The 18,874-nt window shown below is 48.0% G+C and overlaps 1 protein-coding gene across 1 annotated transcript in view; it reads left to right on the plus strand.

Annotated features, from left to right (window-relative positions):
• LOC138827295 (calpain-2 catalytic subunit) overlaps positions 1 to 18,874 on the plus strand; it is a 52,610-nt gene that overhangs the window by 24,047 nt on the left and 9,689 nt on the right. The window contains exons 3-15 of the mRNA XM_070022799.1: positions 433 to 551; positions 1,297 to 1,430; positions 2,738 to 2,906; positions 3,854 to 3,937; positions 5,389 to 5,474; positions 6,406 to 6,480; positions 7,220 to 7,380; positions 8,809 to 8,978; positions 10,631 to 10,642; positions 11,944 to 12,155; positions 14,206 to 14,242; positions 15,153 to 15,218; positions 17,421 to 17,478. Of these exons, the coding sequence (XP_069878900.1) occupies positions 433 to 551; positions 1,297 to 1,430; positions 2,738 to 2,906; positions 3,854 to 3,937; positions 5,389 to 5,474; positions 6,406 to 6,480; positions 7,220 to 7,380; positions 8,809 to 8,978; positions 10,631 to 10,642; positions 11,944 to 12,155; positions 14,206 to 14,242; positions 15,153 to 15,218; positions 17,421 to 17,478 (1,383 nt within the window). The remainder of the gene's footprint in view (positions 1 to 432; positions 552 to 1,296; positions 1,431 to 2,737; positions 2,907 to 3,853; positions 3,938 to 5,388; positions 5,475 to 6,405; positions 6,481 to 7,219; positions 7,381 to 8,808; positions 8,979 to 10,630; positions 10,643 to 11,943; positions 12,156 to 14,205; positions 14,243 to 15,152; positions 15,219 to 17,420; positions 17,479 to 18,874) is intronic.

Here is an 18,874-nt window from a genome sequence, read left to right on the forward strand (position 1 = left end):
TGCGGTCTCCTTTCCACTGCCCTCCTTCCCTTGTTTCTGAATCCTTCTCCCAGGCTGTGTCTGATTTTCCATCCTTCCCATCTTTCACTACATTGTTTTCTCCCCCCACACCACTTAAATTCCTCCTTAAGGAGCCTGTTTTCACAGAAGCTGCTTCTGCCAATTGGGTTTATTCCCTCCACAGACATGTGTGAGCCACAGAGCAGGGCTCTGAGGACACAGTTCAGTATGGATCTTTCAGAGAATGAACTTCCCCTCTCTACTCAGCCACCAGTTCAACATAATAACCTTCCTTCAGCATTTCCCTTCAAATATCTCCCACACCCCTCCAACCTAACCATCGGATGAGGACAGATGGAATAGAGGTGGAGAGGTAGCATGTCTGCCTCCAGGTACCCAGACCTGATCAGAGCTGTTGTACTGTGTTCTCAGGTGACTGCTGGCTGCTGGCAGCCATTGCCTCCCTCACTTTGAATGAAGAAATCCTGGCCCGAGTTGTCCCCTTAGACCAGAGTTTCCAGGAGAACTATGCTGGGATCTTCCGCTTCCAGGTAATGTAAGGGTTTTCTCAGACTTTTCAATGGGTCCCAGGGACTCGGCCCCGCACACTTGAGTAGGTCCCTTGGCCCTTGTTCTTCTGCTAAGGAAGCTCCCAAGCTTGCCAGGATGACCATGGAAGGCCTCTAGAGACTTGCAAGGAGGGAGGTAGAGCTGGGTGTTCAAGAAGTCATTCCCAGGTTTTTAAAAAGTTGATTCTTTGAGACTTGAGATCCAATGTTAAAAATGACCCCCATTTTGTGCTGGCAAATGAGAAATACTGTTTATTTATTTATCTATTTATTTTAATGCCAGTACTGAGACTTGAACTCAGGGCCTTGTGCTCTTGCTTATCTTTTTCTGCACAAGGTTTATATCCTACCACTTGAATCATACCTCTACTTCTGGCATTTTGGGGGCGGGGGAGGTGGAGGGGGTTAACTGGAAATAAGTGTCTTATGGACTTGTCTGCCCCGGCTGGCTTCAAACTACAAGTCTCAGATCTCAGCCTCCTGAGTAGCTAGGATTACAGGCATGAGTCACCTGTGCCTGGTGAAATACTGTTTTTTTAAAGAGACACAGACAAGAACCTCATGTGCATCGTGAGGACTTCCCTTATAAGAGACAAAGGAAAGTATCTCCTCCCAGGATAGGCTCATGGCCCCACAGCAAGGGGTCCAGCAGGAGGGAGCTAGGTGCCACTGAGGCTCAGGACGCTAGTGCATTCTCCTTGCATGCCCCTCCCTCCTTTTCCTGCAGTTCTGGCAGTATGGTGAGTGGGTGGAGGTGGTGGTGGATGACCGGCTGCCCACCAAAGACGGGGAGCTGCTCTTCGTGCATTCAGCCGAGGGGAGTGAATTCTGGAGTGCCCTGCTGGAGAAAGCCTATGCCAAGTAAGTGACCTCGCCCTCCCCCAAGGGCCATGGCTTGTCCCTGCTACCCTGGGCTCAAAACAACAGGAGCTATTCAAGGACTATTTTGAGCAGAAGCCTTGTTCTATAAAAGGACTACTTGGGCCCAAATTGGGCTCTGTCTCTGAGGAGCTGATGCAGGCCACAAGCCTGGCCATGTGATGTGCTGATCAATGATAGCCCACTGGCATTCTGAACCAGGTGCACAGGGAAGGGTTATGAGGTTGATTTTCTGTTGACCTTAAGAAGGAACTAGGCTTCCTTGGCAGGACTTATTATATTGCTAATCAATTAAAAGCAGCAGAATTTATGCCAATGGGCCAATGACCCATGTCAGAGATAAGAAAGTTGTGAAAGTGTTTGCCCAGGATATATGGCATGGCTGGTGGCAAATGTTTTTGTTTTTTGTTTTTTTCCCATACTTCCTCCCCACTGCTTCCCACAGTTTGCCCAGGCCCAACATGTCAGCCTGCTCCAGAAGGGCCTCAGCTGGCTGTGATGCATGGACTGCCTTCATGAAGACCCAGCTCTAAGGCAACTAGTGGATTTTTGCACCTTAAAGCCCCATGAGGGGCTGGGAAGGTGGCTCAGTAGTAGAGTGCTTGCCTTGCATGCATGAGGCCCTGGGTTCGATTCCTCAGCACCACATAAGCAAAAAGAAAAAAGCCAGAAGTGGCTCTGTGGCTCAAGTGGCAGAGAGCTAGCCTTGAGCTGAAGAGCTGAGGGACAGCACCCAGGCCCAGAGTTCAGGTCCCACGACCGGACCAAAAAAAAAAAAAAAAAAGCCCCATGATCACATCCCCAGTGGAGAGAGCCTGTGTGCAAAGCTCAAGTTGTGGAGTTAGAGAAGCCTCAAACCCCAGCATTGATAGCATGGAGTCAAATGCCCATGAGAACACATGGCTTGTTTCTCAGAAAAGCTGCTTTTATTATTGAATTGTTATCTTTGTTTTAAAGCTGTGACTGCCAAACTGCCTGTTAGCAAGTCTGCTTCTGTCAGGATGCAGAAAGAATCAATAGTGGAAGGTGGATCAACTCATCAATAAGGTCCTTCTAACTGAAAGGTTCTGTAGGCACTTCCCAAAGTTCCCAGAAAATAGTAACTGTAGAGATACAGGACTTTGCCTCTCCTGGGTATCCCAAGGAGAGACAAAACCAAAGAGAATGAGAGCAGAGCTGTCATGAGGTCAAGCAAACTAGAGTGGCTGTGGGGTGCTACGTGCAGGGCTGATGTCTCCCAGGCATTAGCAGCATCAGCGGTAGTAGCAGCACCTCTTCCTCTCTTGTAGGATCAATGGGTGCTATGAAGCCCTCTCAGGGGGCGCCACCACCGAGGGTTTCGAGGACTTCACAGGTGGTATTGCTGAGTGGTACGAGCTGAAGAACCCTCCTCCCAACCTATTCAAGATCATCCAGAAGGCACTGCAGAAAGGCTCTCTCCTTGGCTGCTCTATCGATGTAAGTCCACATTGCCCTCAGGAAATTCCTGTCTGCTCTAGCTGTCCTCAACAATGGATCTGCCCCAGGAAACAATGGCCCTGCCCCAGGAAACCTACTGCCCAGAAATAGCATTAACACACTCATTTAACACATTTCTCATTTGTTAGGAACTAGGGATTGCTAGGCAACAGCCACGCTGTCTGGGGTATAACTGATGGGGTGATGGGCCTCCAGCCTTTCCTTACCTCCCAGGCTCATTTCCTGTTCTGAATCACCCCTCTGTTCCTAGACCCAAGGTTCCCTGAGAAAGCCTGCCCTCTGCTGGACTCCCCATCTCCAGGGCTCCACCATGAGCTCAGCAGCCTTCCTCTTGGGTCCCAGGGTTGATGGATTTAGAGGAGGATTTCAGAGGAAATTGGAAGGAATTCCTTCCCTTAATGGCTATTCCAGGCAAAACTCACCAGGGGATGGGAGGTAGAAGGTGGGTTGTGTCCAGTCCCATACAAAAGTTACACTTAACAGACAGGAAAAGAGTGGCTTTGCGGAGTTTCTAATGCAGCCAATTCTGAACTCAGATGTTGCAAAAAAAAAAATCACCATTGCAAAAAATCACCATTGCATAAAACCATGCAGCTGTGCTGGGACAGACAAGGGTGCTTGGAGAAATCAGTCCATCTGGGTTATTGATGATGCCTGGCTGTCTGTCCTGCATCCTGAGGCCACCTGAGGACCCTCCCTCTAGGGTGCAACCCTGCACACTTACCCCAAGGAAGGTGAATACACTGTATGTTCCCTCTGTGTGTATCTTATGTCACCTTACCTGAGAATTAGCACTTAAAAGCAGGTAACAGAAAGCACAGCGCTGCAGCCCCCTCCTCCAGCTTGGCCTCTGTGTTGTTGCCTGCGGTCCCCTTGCAGTAGGACATGTGATGGGGTAAGCAACTGCTGACTTGCTGTATTTGCAGATCACCAGTGCTGCAGACTCGGAGGCTGTCACGTACCAGAAGCTGGTGAAGGGGCATGCATACTCGGTCACCGGAGCTGAGGAGGTAATGGGGGAGAGGGAGTTCTACTCCCCTAACTGGAATAACTCAAAATCCTTGTTCTCAACAGCCAAGCAGTCCTGGGGCTCAAGCCGGAGCCTAGGCTGAATCGATACTGCCCTTTGCTAGCCGCACAAGTGCCTTCAGGCATTCTTTAGTCTGGCTCAACTTTAAAAAAAACAAAAACCAAAAAAACAAAACAAAACAAAAACAGCACTTAGCAGCTGTACAGTGGGGCTTGTGGTGTTTTTTTGTTTGTTTGTTTGTGTCCTTTGTTTTTGTTTTGCCAGTCCTGGGGCTTGTGAACTCAGGGCCTGGGTGCTGTTGCTGAGCCTCTTTTACTCAAGGTTAGCACTCTTACCATTTGAGCCACAGTACCACTTCTGGCTTTTTCTATGTATCTGTGGTACTGAAGAATCGAACCCCGGGCTTCATGCATGCTGGGCAAGCACTCTACCACTGAGCCATATTCTCAGCCCAGCTGTACAGTGTTTTTCAGTTTTTAAAATCCCTCTACATTTGACCTCACAAAAACATTCATGGCTCTGCCTCTTGCTAGCAGTGTCACTTGAGAAATTTGCTTGGATTCTGTTCATTTGCTCATACTTAAAATGAAAATAACAATAGGTTCATAGTGAGGTGGTTGTTTTATGTGATGAGGGCCTACCGCACATCACATTGTAAGTAGTAGCTGGTGTTGCAATTGGGACAATTGTTAGTACAAACAGTATCAAGCAGCCCAGGTTCAGTGTTAATTGTCATCCTAGACCTGACCTCTTTCATTTAACTTTGGCTTTATTTTTCCTTATATTCTTTGTTATTATTATAATGGTAATATTTGGAAGGGTTACACAAAGAGTACATTTCTTTTTGGACAATGTCACCCCTTCCCTTGCTTTCTCCCAGTTTTTCCCTTCTACCCCTCTCCCCCCTCAAGTTGTATACTTCATTGTCAACATAGTGTCTAGTGAGTACTATTGCTGCATTTGTTCTCCCTTTGTTCCTCCATTTCTGTGCCTCCTGTTCTTTTTCTTTTGATTCCAGCCTGGGCAACACAAAGAGATTCTGTCTCAAAATGAAACAAAACTTTTGCATACTGCATCTGCTTGTTCTCATCCATGTTCTTTTAGCAAGTGGTAAGGCTTCCCTGAGAGCCTTCTAGTTAGTTAAATTGACATTTAGGGACAAACACACCAATCACAGACACCAGCACAAAGGTGGTTGAATCTCAAGCTAATCTCAGTCCTCTTAAGAGCCAAGTCCTAGGAGCTTAAATTCCCACTTTTCCAAGCAGGGCAGCAGTGAAGGGTCTAGACCCCTAGAGGTATCACAAACCCTTTACATCTATCATGTTTGTCTCTCATTTGTGGACTCAACACCTGGGTGGGAGTCCCTCCAGGCCTGGCAGGCCCTCAGCTTCTCAGCTCCTCCCTCCTCTTTATCATCTGATCCTTCAGGTTGAAAGTGGAGGGAGCCTGCAGAAACTGATCCGCATCCGAAATCCCTGGGGAGAAGTCGAGTGGACCGGGAAGTGGAATGACAAGTAAGGAGTGTGGAGGCTGGGGCTGGAGGAGGGAATAGTCCACAAAGAGGCCCTGATGAACCAAGCTTGGAAAATGCTCCCACACTGTAAAGCACCACACACTGTGCTTAGAAACAAGGCCCTGGCCCACACTGAGTGGCCCGTGGGGTGTGAGCTCAAAACACTACTCCGGCACTCTGGAAGATTGCTCCAGACTCAAGGATCTTGTGCCACACATTCCTTCCCTACCTGGTGATCCACCCTGCTATTCAAATCCACCCTGCTATTATTGGGCCTTCAGGGGGTGTGGGGGGGAATGTATTCCTCATCTCCTAACACCTCTATTTCAAGGACATGAACTTGGCACCAAAGCAGAGACATCTGTCTGTTGCTCTCCGGGGCTTCCTGGTAGCTGTTAGGCATTCTGCTGTTTGGGGTAAATGCTCAGTTGGGCCTCTCCCCCAGTGCCCATCCCCATACCTCCAGTTTTTGCACCTGTTTCTGGCCTGTCCCAAGTGGCCTCAGCCTTGGCAGAAGGATGCGTGTTGAGACTTCCTTCCAGGTGCGGTAATAGGGGCTTCATGTCAGGTGTTCAGTCGTTCCTAAAAGAGCTGCCAGACTGCTCTCAGTTTGAGCAAGTGGACCTCTTTCATTCTCACTCGTGGGCTGTGCTCATTTTTCCAGACACTCCCTTGCTGCCATCATCCAGGAGGAAGCATCCGCTCACCCTGCTGGCTTGTTTGCCCCTCCCTGGTGTTTTTCCTCTTTCAAATGCTTTGTGAGCAGTTTGTTGTGGCTCTGAGCCAACTGTGAGGCGATCCCTCCTTTGGGGAGGGGAGTCTGGGTCCTCAGAAGTAAGAATGGGTCCTGCTCCTAGACTTTGAGGAATCACCTGGACAAGTCACCCGCATACACTCACTCCTGAAGCCTCTCACATTGCTCTGCTTTGCAGCTGCCCAAACTGGAACACTGTTGACCCGGAGGTGAGGGAAAGGCTGACCCGGCGACATGAAGATGGAGAGTTCTGGTAAGAGGAGTGGAGCCCCCGGGAAATGATTTGTCTTCCCTGATGTCACTTACTGGAAAACTACTAACAAGAATGTGGGCCAGAAGGGCACAAGAGCATAAGTTCCTGGCTTTGTTGTTTTATTTTGTGTGTATGGGTCCTGAGGATTGAGCTAAGCACTATCCCTTAGCTTTCTTGGCTCAAGGCTAACACTCTTCCACTTGAACCACACCTCTACTTGAGCTTTTTGGTGGTTAAGTGGAGATGAGACTCTCATGGACTTCCCTGCCTTGTCTGGCTTTGAACAACAATCCTTAATTTCAGCCTCCTGAGTAACTCTTCAATGATTCCATTGCAACAGTTGAGTTAACCAGCTGAGAGAAAAATTCCTTCAGTAATGTCCAGACCCCAAGAGAAAACAGCGACGAATCCAAGCCTCCTAAGAAACCAGTTCCTTAGTGTGTGCACATGCGTCCCTCTGAGGATCATCCGCAGTTAGACACGGCTTGTAGCTTACCCAGATACTATTTGATATCCAAGATGCCCATTTTTGAAAACTCTGGGCTTCAGAGGCCCATTAATTTGATCAGAGTTACCCAGTTGGACAGTGGCATTGCCAGGACTAGAATCAGGAATTCAAATTCTAGACCTGTTATCCACCATTGGGCCACATTCTGCTGCTCTGCCTGGCCTTGACTGACCTCGTTGGAAGGTCAAGGCTCACTTTTACCTAGCGATTCCCTGTCTCTGCTTTTGCCAGGATGTCTTTTGGTGACTTCCTTCGACACTATTCCCGCCTGGAAATCTGCAACCTGACTCCTGACACCCTCACCAGTGACAGCTACAAGAAATGGAAGCTCACCAAGATGGATGGGAACTGGAGGCGAGGCTCCACTGCAGGGGGCTGCAGGAACTACCCCAGTAAGTGCTGTGGCCGCCAGAGGCCACGCCACCCTCACCTTACCCTGATGAACATGCCATACCCAGCTTGGCATCCCTGAAGAGGCGGTGGCTACTCACTGGGGCTCTTGCTGTCTTCCTTCTTCCAAACCTGTGTCTCAACACCTTTCTCCCTTAAAAATTGTCTTATTCTGATGACACCTGCCCATTATGGAACATATACTGGGCACGAGGAGCTGTCCTAAAATGCATATGTTATTTCCTCTCATCTTCACCAGAAAACATCTTGATTATCGTCTCCATCTTTAAGACAAAGGAAGAGAGGCAGGCCCAAGGTCACACAGCTTGCTGGGATTTGAACCCAAGTAGTCTGATGGGACCTGAGTGGCAGGCCACAGTCATATTTTGAGTCTCTGTTGCAGATAAGGAAACTGAGGCTCTAAGTATATTCCTGGCCCACAGAGCAAGAAAACAGACTGAGACTAGCTGAGTGGTCTCTGCAGCTCAAGTATTCAGACTCCCAGTGGAAGTTCTAGAGGCCACCCACAAATTACCCTTCTGGCACATTAGATCAGCGGTCAGCGTATTCCTTCTCATGAACTGTTCATAAATGCTTTTGGCCCGATGGGCCATCCAGTCTCTATAGTGTCTACTTAGCTCATGCAGAAATGAATGGCCATGGCTGTATGCCAATAAAACTTAATTTACAAAAGCAGCTGGCAGCCTGTGTGGCCATGCCAGCCAATCCCCACAGAAAATGGTATCTTTAATTCCACCATTAAGAGGATATCCCATTAGATATAGGAAGGCATTAGCATAATTACTTTCAAGCATGAGTAACTCTTAGATCCTTCCTGAAAATAGGTTTTGGAAGTGAAAGGTTAGACCCACCATGAATGTGGGTAAGGCCTGAGAGGATAAGAGGCACAGAATCCAAAATTGTACACATGGTGTCCCTGGCCTTTAAGTCTACTGGAGGGTTGAATACTAAGGAAAAGACCCCAGAGCCCTCTCAATCAGGCCATCTGGCCCATCTCTGTCCTGTGTGAAGATACCAGTAGATGGCGTCAAGACAAGTCAGCAAGAGAGTATTACAAAGGAAGTTCCTCAGTTATTGTCCTTTTGGGACTCAGACCACTCAAGGAGCCCATCGCCCTTCCCCTTCACATTCCAAGGGCTGGTGTGCTCTTAGGGGAGACCTCAGAAAGCACTCGAAGGAACACTTTCATCATAGCAAGTGCAGGCTACCTTGTCTCAAAAGCCCACCTCCATCAGTGTCCACCCTGCCTGCTCACCCTGGTTCTTTTGCTCCTTCCACCATCTCCTGCCATCTTCTCTCCTCTTCATCCCTGTCTTAGAGGCCTCCAGCCTCCAGACCAAGGCCCACCCCAGAGCTCTTCCCATGCATGGCTACTTAAGGCTGGGTCCCTCTGTCCCTCTCTACCACAGACACCTTCTGGATGAACCCTCAGTATGTGATCAAGCTGGAAGAGGAGGATGAGGACCAGGAGGATGGGGAGAGCGGCTGCACTTTCCTGGTGGGCCTCATCCAGAAGCACCGGCGGCGGCAGAGAAAGATGGGCGAGGACATGCACACCATTGGCTTTGGCATCTATGAGGTATGTACGGGCAGACCAGAGGTGGAGCTCCACCTCCCTTCCCTTCTCCTTTGGCCCAGCGTGGAGACAGATTCCAGAAGCAGAACTAGGGATGAAGTGGACAGGGAAGTTAGCCAGGCCAAAGCAAAGCCACTGTCTTGACCTGGCTTATTGCTGCTGTCACAGGGAAGTCCTTGCCACTGGTCTATATCTCCAGAACCTTCCCATGCCTTCCTCATTACCTCATGGCCAGCTTCTTGAGAGTTCCACATTTTCACATGGCCTCTGTGTCCTTTTTCATGTCCCCCATGCCTAGCATTCTAAAGAACAGAAGAGATGTGATCTAGAACACAATATTCTGGCCCACGCCAAGAAATACAGTGAGGGCTGGACTGAGCCACCAGCAGGTCAGAGCCCAGCAAAGTCATTGGCCTGGACTGTGGCAAGCTCCAGACAGGAGAACAAAGAGTTATTATGTTCCTCTCAAGGATCTGTTGGCTGGAGCCCTGCTCCCCCAGACACCCTGGCTTCTTACAGGTTCCTGCTTCTCATTCCATGCCAAGTTAAGGCAGAGTTCAGCTGAGTGGACACTAGAGGGCAGCCTTGTTATTGCTGCCTCCCCCTTTAGGCTGAGGGCCGGACTGGGGCCAGGAGACTTGTTCTAATGTATGAGGACCCTGTCCCTATCCTTCTCTATCCACATTACAGTGTTCTGTGGCCTTGGTTGGCAGTGAGAGGCCTGAGGTGCAAGGAAGATCTTATGCGAAGCTGACAGGGTGCATTTTGGTTGGATGGGTGGAACCCAGTGATGAACTGAAGCCAGGGCCTTGCTGCTCCATGCTCCTCAAGAACCTCGTTCAATGAAGTCACACAGGCAGCCTGGAAATGGCTACCCGTTGGGGAGACAGGATTATTTACACCATGGGAACTTGCATACACTGCCAGGCAGGTAGTTTATGATGCCTAGCACACTCTGATGCACCCAGACAAGGTGTCAGGGGAGAAAACTCCTTGGGTTTGCTCTCATTGGCCATGTGGTTGCCACCAGTGGATCATAGAACTTAGTCCAGTCCACTCACCTGAGCAATGGAGATGGATAAACACCATAAGTTGTTAAAAAAAATGAACATAGTCCATGACTCCTCACAGTCTCTGAAATAGGAGCCAAGGACTTTGGGACAAAATACAAACTGAACTGTGTTGCTTCATGCACTTGAAATTCCAGTCATGGACTTTCAGAGTTAGGAGGGACTTTGGTGAGAAACTGAGCTAAAAAGCAGAAATGGCTTGCTGAAAGAAATACAGACTGGATGTGAGTAAGCGAGCCCTCGCCCTGCTTGTTGCTTCCCTCAACTGAGCAGGCCCTGCTTTGCCCACCTGGGAGGTGGGATGTGCCTTTGCCATAGCTGGCTAGTAACTGTAGGCAAGTCCTTATCTAGCCCCACTTCTCCATTTCAAGATGGTGGTGGTACCATCTATGACATCACTGGGGTTTGCTTTCCAATATGGTAGACGTACCATATTAAGTTCCTTAGGCACCATTTATTATGGTGATTTAGTCATAGTGCTAAAACTGCAGAGAAAAGAGGCAGCAGATGAGTTGGTGGTGGTGCTGTTGTTTTCATACCCTGTCTGCTTCCCAAAATCTGAATTGGGTTTCCTTTATTTTGCAGGTTCCAGAGGAGGTACGTTGGACCAGTCCTTGTCCGTGGGGGCTTGGGTCACCAACACTTGTGAAGCTTAAACTGCCAGAGCTTGGAAAGGACTGATGGTTATGAGGGATACATCTTGCCCCATCTTGGATCCTTTTGAGCTCACTCTGGTCCTGGATCCTATTGGCCTAAGCTCCTGGGAAATCCCTGTGGGGTCAGGTGCCTCTCTCAGACCAGAAGAGCCTGTGCAGGGTTGGGTTCTGAGCTGGAAACCCATAGTCCTTAAACTGCATGAGGCCTGGCCCAGAGTCTGGTGTGACTCTGAGAACAAGCAGGAAGGGGGAGATCTCAAACCTTTGGACTGGACCAGAAGACAAGGTGTGAGCCTAGACAAGGAGACCAAAGCTCTGCTCCCAGACTGTGACCTTCAACAAGTGACATCCTTTCTGTACTTCAGTTTCTTTTCTAGCCAAGTGGTTAGCCATCCACCTCACTGGTGTGTTGTGAACATGAATTAAATTGTGCCAAAGCATCGAGAAGGCCACAGGAAGTACTACCTGATAGGATGACAGCAGCTGAGTAATTCTCAAAGCCATTTGTTTAAGTAGACACAGAGGACACCATGACCCACCCACAGCATGCTTCTTTCACAGGAAGTCAGTGCAGTCCATGGTGTCAGGCTTCCTTGAATGCTATGTGTGGAGTTGTAGCTTCAGACATAGAATACATCCAGTTTAGCAGCTGATCCCCTTCTGCACCCGTGTGTGTGTGTGTGTGTGTGTGTGTGTGTGTGTGTGTGTGTGCATGCACACACATATGCATATGTGCATGTGTATGCATGTGATCCTGGAGTTTGAATTCAGGGCTTCATTCATGTTGCTAAGCAAGTGCTCTACCACTTGAGCCACATCGCTGGCTTTTTCATTTTGTTTATGAAACATCTCTTACTAATTTTACCCAGACTAGCCTTGGATCGTGAGCCTCCTTTCTACCTGTCCCAAGTAGCAGGAGTGAGCCAACATACCTGGTATTGCCTTTGTGTGTCATACATCACATAGAACTTCCAGATTCCTGCCATGGGGACTCTAGCCCTGTTGACAGTCACTTAAGGGAAGAATGCAGGGGGAAAGATGGCATCTCTATAGAGGCCGAAGACAAGGGCTTTTGTTTCTCATGCCTCTGAGTTCTCCCGTGGCCATTGGTTACTTTTGGTAGAAAGTTTACTTTTTTCTGAAAATGATCCAGACATCCTTATTGTAATTCCTTTATTTTGGAGAGAACAAAAGTGATACTTATTTGGAGCTCCTTCCCTCATTTCTCTGCTTATTCATCAGCTGATTGGACAGACCAACATCCACCTGGGCAAAAACTTTTTCCTCACCACTCGAGCGAGGGAGCGGTCTGACACATTCATCAACCTCCGAGAGGTTCTCAATCGCTTCAAGCTGCCCCCAGGAGAGTACATCCTCGTGCCTTCTACCTTTGAGCCCCACAAAGACGGGGACTTCTGCATCCGTGTCTTCTCAGAGAAGAAGGCTGACTACCAGTAAGTGCTTAGTCCCTCTCTATACTCCCCACCCTCTCCCCAGATGCTGGTCTGTTCTTCACGCCTGAATACCACTCTCTTTCTCTGAAATACCTGTCTCCCTTGGGGGGGTCAGTGGGAGACTGGTGTATTAGATGAAGAATTGTTCATGTTCTGCTCAGGGAAACAAAGACAAAGCCACCCAAGAGACTTGGGAGTGAAAGAGGGAATGGAGAATGACCTGAAGAATCCCATTTCACAGTTGTATCTTTGAACCTGCATTTGAATGACTTACCCTAGACAGTCTATACGCTGTGTAGGGTAGCTGTCTAGGAAGAATGCTGGCCAGTACTGGTATAAGCCTTGTTTCCCCAGGCCATGCCACTAAGGATCTCCAGGAAGAAACTGTGATAACTTCGGTGGTCCCAGAACCTCCCCCTGTTGCAGTCATGGAGGCTCCAGTCCCTTCCCCACTATGCCCTTTAGGTCCCAGCTATTTAAGAACAGTCTTGATTGATCCCACACTTTCCTGCCACTGTCCATGTAGCCTCAATTCACTGTGGCCGCTGCCACTTTGGTCATTTGTACATTAGGTTGGAGGACACTTGATTGGCAGAGGCAAAATCAGCCTTGGCAATGTAAGCAGAAGGATGTTCACTGGAAGGCCATGAGGACTCCTGCTGGAGTCCTCCTCCAGAGGGAGGCAGGGCACAGACAGGAAGAGCAGGAGGAAGGCTGTGCTGGATCTTGTGTTGATATTCCAAAGATCCCCCCTTAAAGCATGTCCAGTGGGCCAGCTTCATGTCCATCCTTGGCCTGTCAGCTCCTGCAGTAAGTGGGAAGAGAGGACTAAGAGGGACCAGGTCTCCTATTTCCAAGAGTGTACATGACAGAGAAATCATTTCAATTCCAGGCAGCTGCAGGCCAGTGAATACCATTAGAGCATCACTGGAGCCAGCCCCTGCCACCGTCAGGCTCCTCTTCTTTTTTTTTGGTTGGTCGTTGGGCCTGAACTCAGGGCCTGGGCGCTGTCCCTCAGCTCTTCAGCTCAAGGCTAGCGCTCTACCACTTGAGCCACGGCACCACTTCCAGCTTTTTCTGCTTATGTGGTGCTAAGGAATCAAACCCAGGGCCTCAGGCATGCAAGGCAAGCACTCTACCATTGGGCCACCTTCCCAGCCCCAGGCTCTCTTCTTTTGCTGATGCTTGGCATGGGGCAGGAGCCTTTCCTCTAAGCTCCCTGGAGGACTGTTCCCAGCTTGGTTTCCCCTGACCAGGAAATGGAGACATGATCCAATATCATTGGAATGACACTGTTGTCAACCCCTGTCCTGCCCTGCTAACCACAAACCACTGTCCCAGGAAAGCTCAGTCCCTTCAGCTCTCTCCAGGGTGAGCTCTTAAACCTCAAAGCTGTCTGACTTCCCCGTCACAGGATATTAATCATGTGCCAGATTCCAGTCCCGAGCACCAGGAAGTCTTATTGCTCCTTGTGTGATGCACCAGGAAGTCTTCTTATTCCTCCTCCTGTGGTGCATCAGCCCCACAGACAGGACTTGTAGTAGCCTAGTTTAAGATCCTAAGCGCCCAAGGAAGATCTCTTACTCTCAGTGTGGAGCTGAAGAAATCTATCCTAGGACAAGGGACTATATACATGATCAACTAGCCACTGCCTGAGTGCAGCTGAAATTACACACTGCCCCTCTCCAACCTGAAGCAGTACAAGTAGGTAATGGACAGGTCTCACCATGAAGGCTTTACAATGACAGAGTGTATTTTAAATGTAATTTCAAAGTTGTTCCTAGGACCAGGAGCTAAATGAGTTACCTAGAGTTCCAGCTCCACCCTACATAGAAAGACTATGAAACTTGATAAGGACCCCAAACTGACAGACCATTTCAGCCTCAATTTCTGCTTGCTGAGGGGGGATACCTAACCACAAATCTGGGATTGGCAAGATCCTCGCTGCTAACCTCCTGCTGGGTTTCAACACAGCCCTTCTGTTTTTATCCACATTGCTGATTTACCCTTCCCTGCCTTCTAGTAAATCGTATTTCCTTTCTGTTTCCAGAGCTGTTGATGATGAAATTGAGGCCAACGTTGAAGAGGTACTTGTAACTCCTTAACTCCACTCACTCTGCCCTGGATACCTAGAGAGCCGAGGAGCTGCAAAGGCCCACAAGGACTTGGGAGGCCCCCTGGGACTTCCTGGCCCCAGACTGAAACAGAGCATACAACCCAAACTGGGAATCTGAGAGTCTGTTTCTTATGCTGGAGCCAAGGCTTGTTAATCAGTTTACCCATGTGTTTGTGGAGAACCAGAGAACACCAGTGCTACATTAAGCAGGGCCAGCTTCTCGTCATTCCTCCTAGCAGATCTCAATTTTCTCATCTATAAAATGGAAACACAGTAGGACAGGATTTCTCATAGAGTTCTAAGAATGTGATTCCGTGGTAAATCCTGAAAGGTGTTTAGGGATTTCAAACAAGGCTCTATCTCAGCAAATCTAAGTAGATTTCCCCAAGCAGGGACAGGGGTCCAGGGCTCGCCTGCCTCTCCCCAGGAGCCTGAGGTGACTCCACAATAGACTCATCAGTTGCTGAAGCTTGGTGCGTGTCTTATGTCCCCAGTGGGAGATTGCACAATCTCTAAGGGCCTCACTGGCCACTGCTGAAATCTCTCCAGAATGTTCTACTGAGCCCTTACACTTCCAAGTCCCTGTGAGAGTAGATCACAAAAGTCCATCGGGATGGCTGTTAAAGGCATCTTGTGTATGACAAATGAAAATGTAACTCCTTCCCACGTAGTTTACATTCCCTCTCATGTACACCTTCTACTAGTTCTTCACATGGTCCTTTATTCCAAGCCCAATACCCTTAGAATTCGGCCCAAGGAATTGGACAGTTTGCTGTGTCCCAGTAGTGGACACAGGAAATTCTGAAGGAAGAAGGAAGGCTGCCTCAGACTGGAGGGTGGCACCTTGCTGATTCATTGTTTCCTGTTTCTGCACCTTCCAGATTGATGTCAACGAGGAGGACATTGATGATGGCTTCAGGAGGCTGTTCGCTCAGCTGGCAGGGGAGGTAGGTGTTCCTCACACTCAGTGCTGACATAAAGGAAAGACAGCATTTGTCCTAGAGGAGACTGGTTTAAGGGAAGTAGGAAACCAACTGAGTAAGAGCAAAGAGGAACGACAGACATAGCTCCAATCTCAGCTTGCTCCTCCGTGCCTGATCCTCTCAGCCCTCTGCATGCTGCCAGGGCCTCCAAGCTCCGGCTCAGCTCTAGCTCGGTTCTTCCTTCCTCACGATTCTTAGGCTCACTTTGAGGCTATTTTTGTTCCTTTTGTTCCATGACAACTGAGGCACAAAATTCGACCCCCTCTCTTTGATTCCCACAAAAATACTCAGGGAAGAGGGAAGGGTTTCAAGACTTTAAAAATACAAGTGACTTACAACAGGTTATTGAGATCTTTTGTTCTTAAAATCATCCTTCAGACCTAAAAGGATGATGATGAGAATAATAGGACATGAATGTAAAAGAGAGATAATAGGAGGGATAAGAGGATCAGGAGAAAAAGGAAGGGATACTGAAGATTTCAAATTATGTTTCGTGTGTGTGTGTGTGTGTGTGTGTGTGTGTGTGTGTGTGTGTGTGTGTGTGTGTGTGTGTGTGTGTGTGTGTGTGTGTGTGTGTGTGTGTGTGTGTGTGTGTGTGTATCATAATAAAACTCCATCAGGCACTTTGAAAAGGGGGATGAGAGATTAACATGGGAATAACATGGGGGTAAATTGTTCACAGTCAATCATCTACAGAAACATCACAGTGAAACCCCCTTATGTGATTAATGTATGCTAATGCAGAAATAAAATGAAAAGATCATAATGATAATCCATCAGCTGTCTAGGCCCACTACAAACTTATTTAGCACTCTTTCTTCCCAAAACGTCAAAAGAAAAGTCATCCTTCACTATGTGGAGAAATTCAGCTCTCTCCAGCATTTCCACCAAGCTCATTTTTGTGCTTAGCCAAAGACTCATATCAAAGGGGCTTTTTTTGGTTTTGGTTTTGTTTTTTGTCGGTCATGGGACTTGAACTCTGGGCCTGAACACTGTCCCTCAGCTGTTCAGCTCAAGGTGAGCACTCTATCACTTGAGCCACTATGCCACTTCTGGTTTTCTAAGTGGTTTATTGGAGATAAGAGTTTCACAGCCTTTCCTGCCCAAGATAGCTTTCAAACACGATCCTTAGATCTCAGCCTCCCGAGTAGCTAGGATTACAGGTGTGAGCCACTGGCACCCAGCTTCTATCAAAGTTTTAAAGGAAGTGCCAGCTGACCCATTTCCCTCCCTGCCGCTATCCTCCCAATTTACCAAGGGTAGGGGCCTTAGAGAAACATAGTTTCCACTGAGTCACACACTCTACCCCAGGAAGACAAGGATGAAGACAAAGCAACCTTGCTTTTAAACCCTGGGACTTGTTCCTCACTTACACAAATATGCCTGAGTAAACCACTTCTGGAACCCCCTGGCATAATGGCCATAGAGAAGGATTGGGCAAGCTTGGAGACACCTATGTTTTTTGTTTTTTGTGTTTTTTTGGGGGGGAGGGTGGCTGTTGGGTTTTGTTGGGGCTTTGAACTCAGGAACTCATGATGGCTAGGCTGGCACTCTACCACTGAGCCTCACCTCTAGCCTTTTTTCAGCACTGCTTATTTTCAGCACTGCTTTCTTCGGATCTCAGGGCATGTATCTGTTTCACAATCCACCTATTTAACCCTTCCCATGAAGTTAAGATGACAGGCACACACCAGTTATTGGTCCTGGAGTCTCACCAACTTTTTCTTTCTGAGGATGGTCTTGAATCTGAGGTCCTTTCCACTTCAGCCTCCTAAGTAGCTAGGCTTATAAACATGAGCTACCAGTACCCAGCAGAGATACCTAGTTTTAAGCAGTGTTAAAGGATGCCTGGGATCTGAATTATAAAAGATTAGGAAGGCATCCCACATAGGAGGACAGGTCTGAGTGTATTAGGTCCAGAAAGATCATGAACAGCAGAGATATGGTGATTGAATCAGTATAGATTGCTGTACATAGAAACACTCTCTGAAGTGTGAGCCAGGACAGAGCTACCCAGAGTGGGCTGGGAGCAACAGCACCCACCTTACCTGGAGAATGAGAAATACAAATAAGACTCATCTTGGGTATCTACTACATGTTAGTTGTGCTGAGCTTTACTCGGCTCCCATAGGAACTAAGACTGACGCTCTGATCATATGTCCACAGGATGCAGAGATCTCTGCCTTTGAGCTGCAGACCATCCTTAGAAGAGTTCTAGCAAAGCGTAAGTGTCCCTTCCTTGCAAATCCCCCCTTCTGCTCCTTTCCTTGTGGACAAGGGAACATGGGAATCCTTTCATGTATTGGCTAAACCATTAGTCTCTACTCTTGTATAGAGCACTGTCAGGTGCCACTCCCCACTCCCTACTACCAGATTACAATGTTATCCTTCCATTGTGTATTTAAATGAGCTTCATGTAACCATTTGTTTCCTGGGAGAAAGATCATTTCACTTGAACCAATGGGCCAAGCCAATGATTTCAAGACTGGAAATGTCTGCTCTCAGTCCAGGCTGGAAGGTCCCATAAAATATGGGTGAAACTGGATCAAGTCTTAGAGCTGTGACTCTCACAAATCTTTTCTCCTTCTTTCCTTCCTTTTTTTTTTTTTTTTTTTGGACAGGGTCCATTATATAGCCTGAGCTAGCCTCGACCTCATGATCATCCTCTCAGCCTCCTGAGTACTAGTAGAATTACAGACATGTGCAACTATGCCTGGCTTGTAACTATTTCTTTTCCCCCCTTTCTGTTTATTAGTTTACATAGGGAAGATTCCATTGGTACTTTTTTTTAAATGCCAGACTGGGGCTTGAACTTGAAGCCTCATGCTCTCACTTTTTCTCATCCAAGGCTGATACTCTTCCACTTGAGCCATGCTTCCAGTCCAGCTTTTTTGCTGGTCAGTTGGAGATAGAATCTCAGATTTTTCTTCTTCTTCTTCTGAGACTGGTTTTAAACATGATCCTCAGATCTTAGCCTCCTCAATAGTTAGAATTATAGAATTATAGGCATGAGCCACCAGTACCTGACTATAACTATTTCTTAAGCTAAAATATCAACAAATTGATTGTTCAGTACCCTACTGTTGTTCACCACTAGGAAGTTCACCTTCAAGTTATTACAAGTCATTCTACTTTCGTTAAGATATTATAAGATCAGGGGGCTAGGAAGGTGGCATAGTGGTAGAGCACTTGCCTTGCATGCATGAGGCCACGGGTTCGATTCCTCAGCACCACATAAGCAAAAAGAAAAAAGCCAGAAGTGGCACTGTGGCTCAAGTGGTAGAGCGCTAGCCTTGAGCTGAAGAGCTGAGGGACAGCGCCCAGGCCCAGAGTTCAGGCCCCATGAACTGACACCCCCCCAAAAAAAAAGATATTATAAGATCAGAGGTTATAAATCTGGGTCTGAAACAAATCCCATGGACTTCAAGGGTTACCATGGTCTCTAACAATGGACCACATGGCCTCTCACATAAGCCTTCAATAAAAAAGCAATTCCTCCTTTGAGAGCCAACAAAGAGTCCAGGGCCAGCTGGGCCCTCCATCCTAGTGTGTGTATGTGAACCTCATAGAGGGCAGAGACAGCTGCTCTCTACCTGGTGGCCCCTGAACAAATGGCTATA

The sequence above is a fragment of the Dipodomys merriami genome, unplaced genomic scaffold (assembly GCF_024711535.1).
Source record: "Dipodomys merriami isolate MVZ:Mamm:240054 unplaced genomic scaffold, mDipMer1.0.p SCAF_153, whole genome shotgun sequence".
Taxonomy (NCBI): domain Eukaryota; kingdom Metazoa; phylum Chordata; class Mammalia; order Rodentia; family Heteromyidae; genus Dipodomys; species Dipodomys merriami.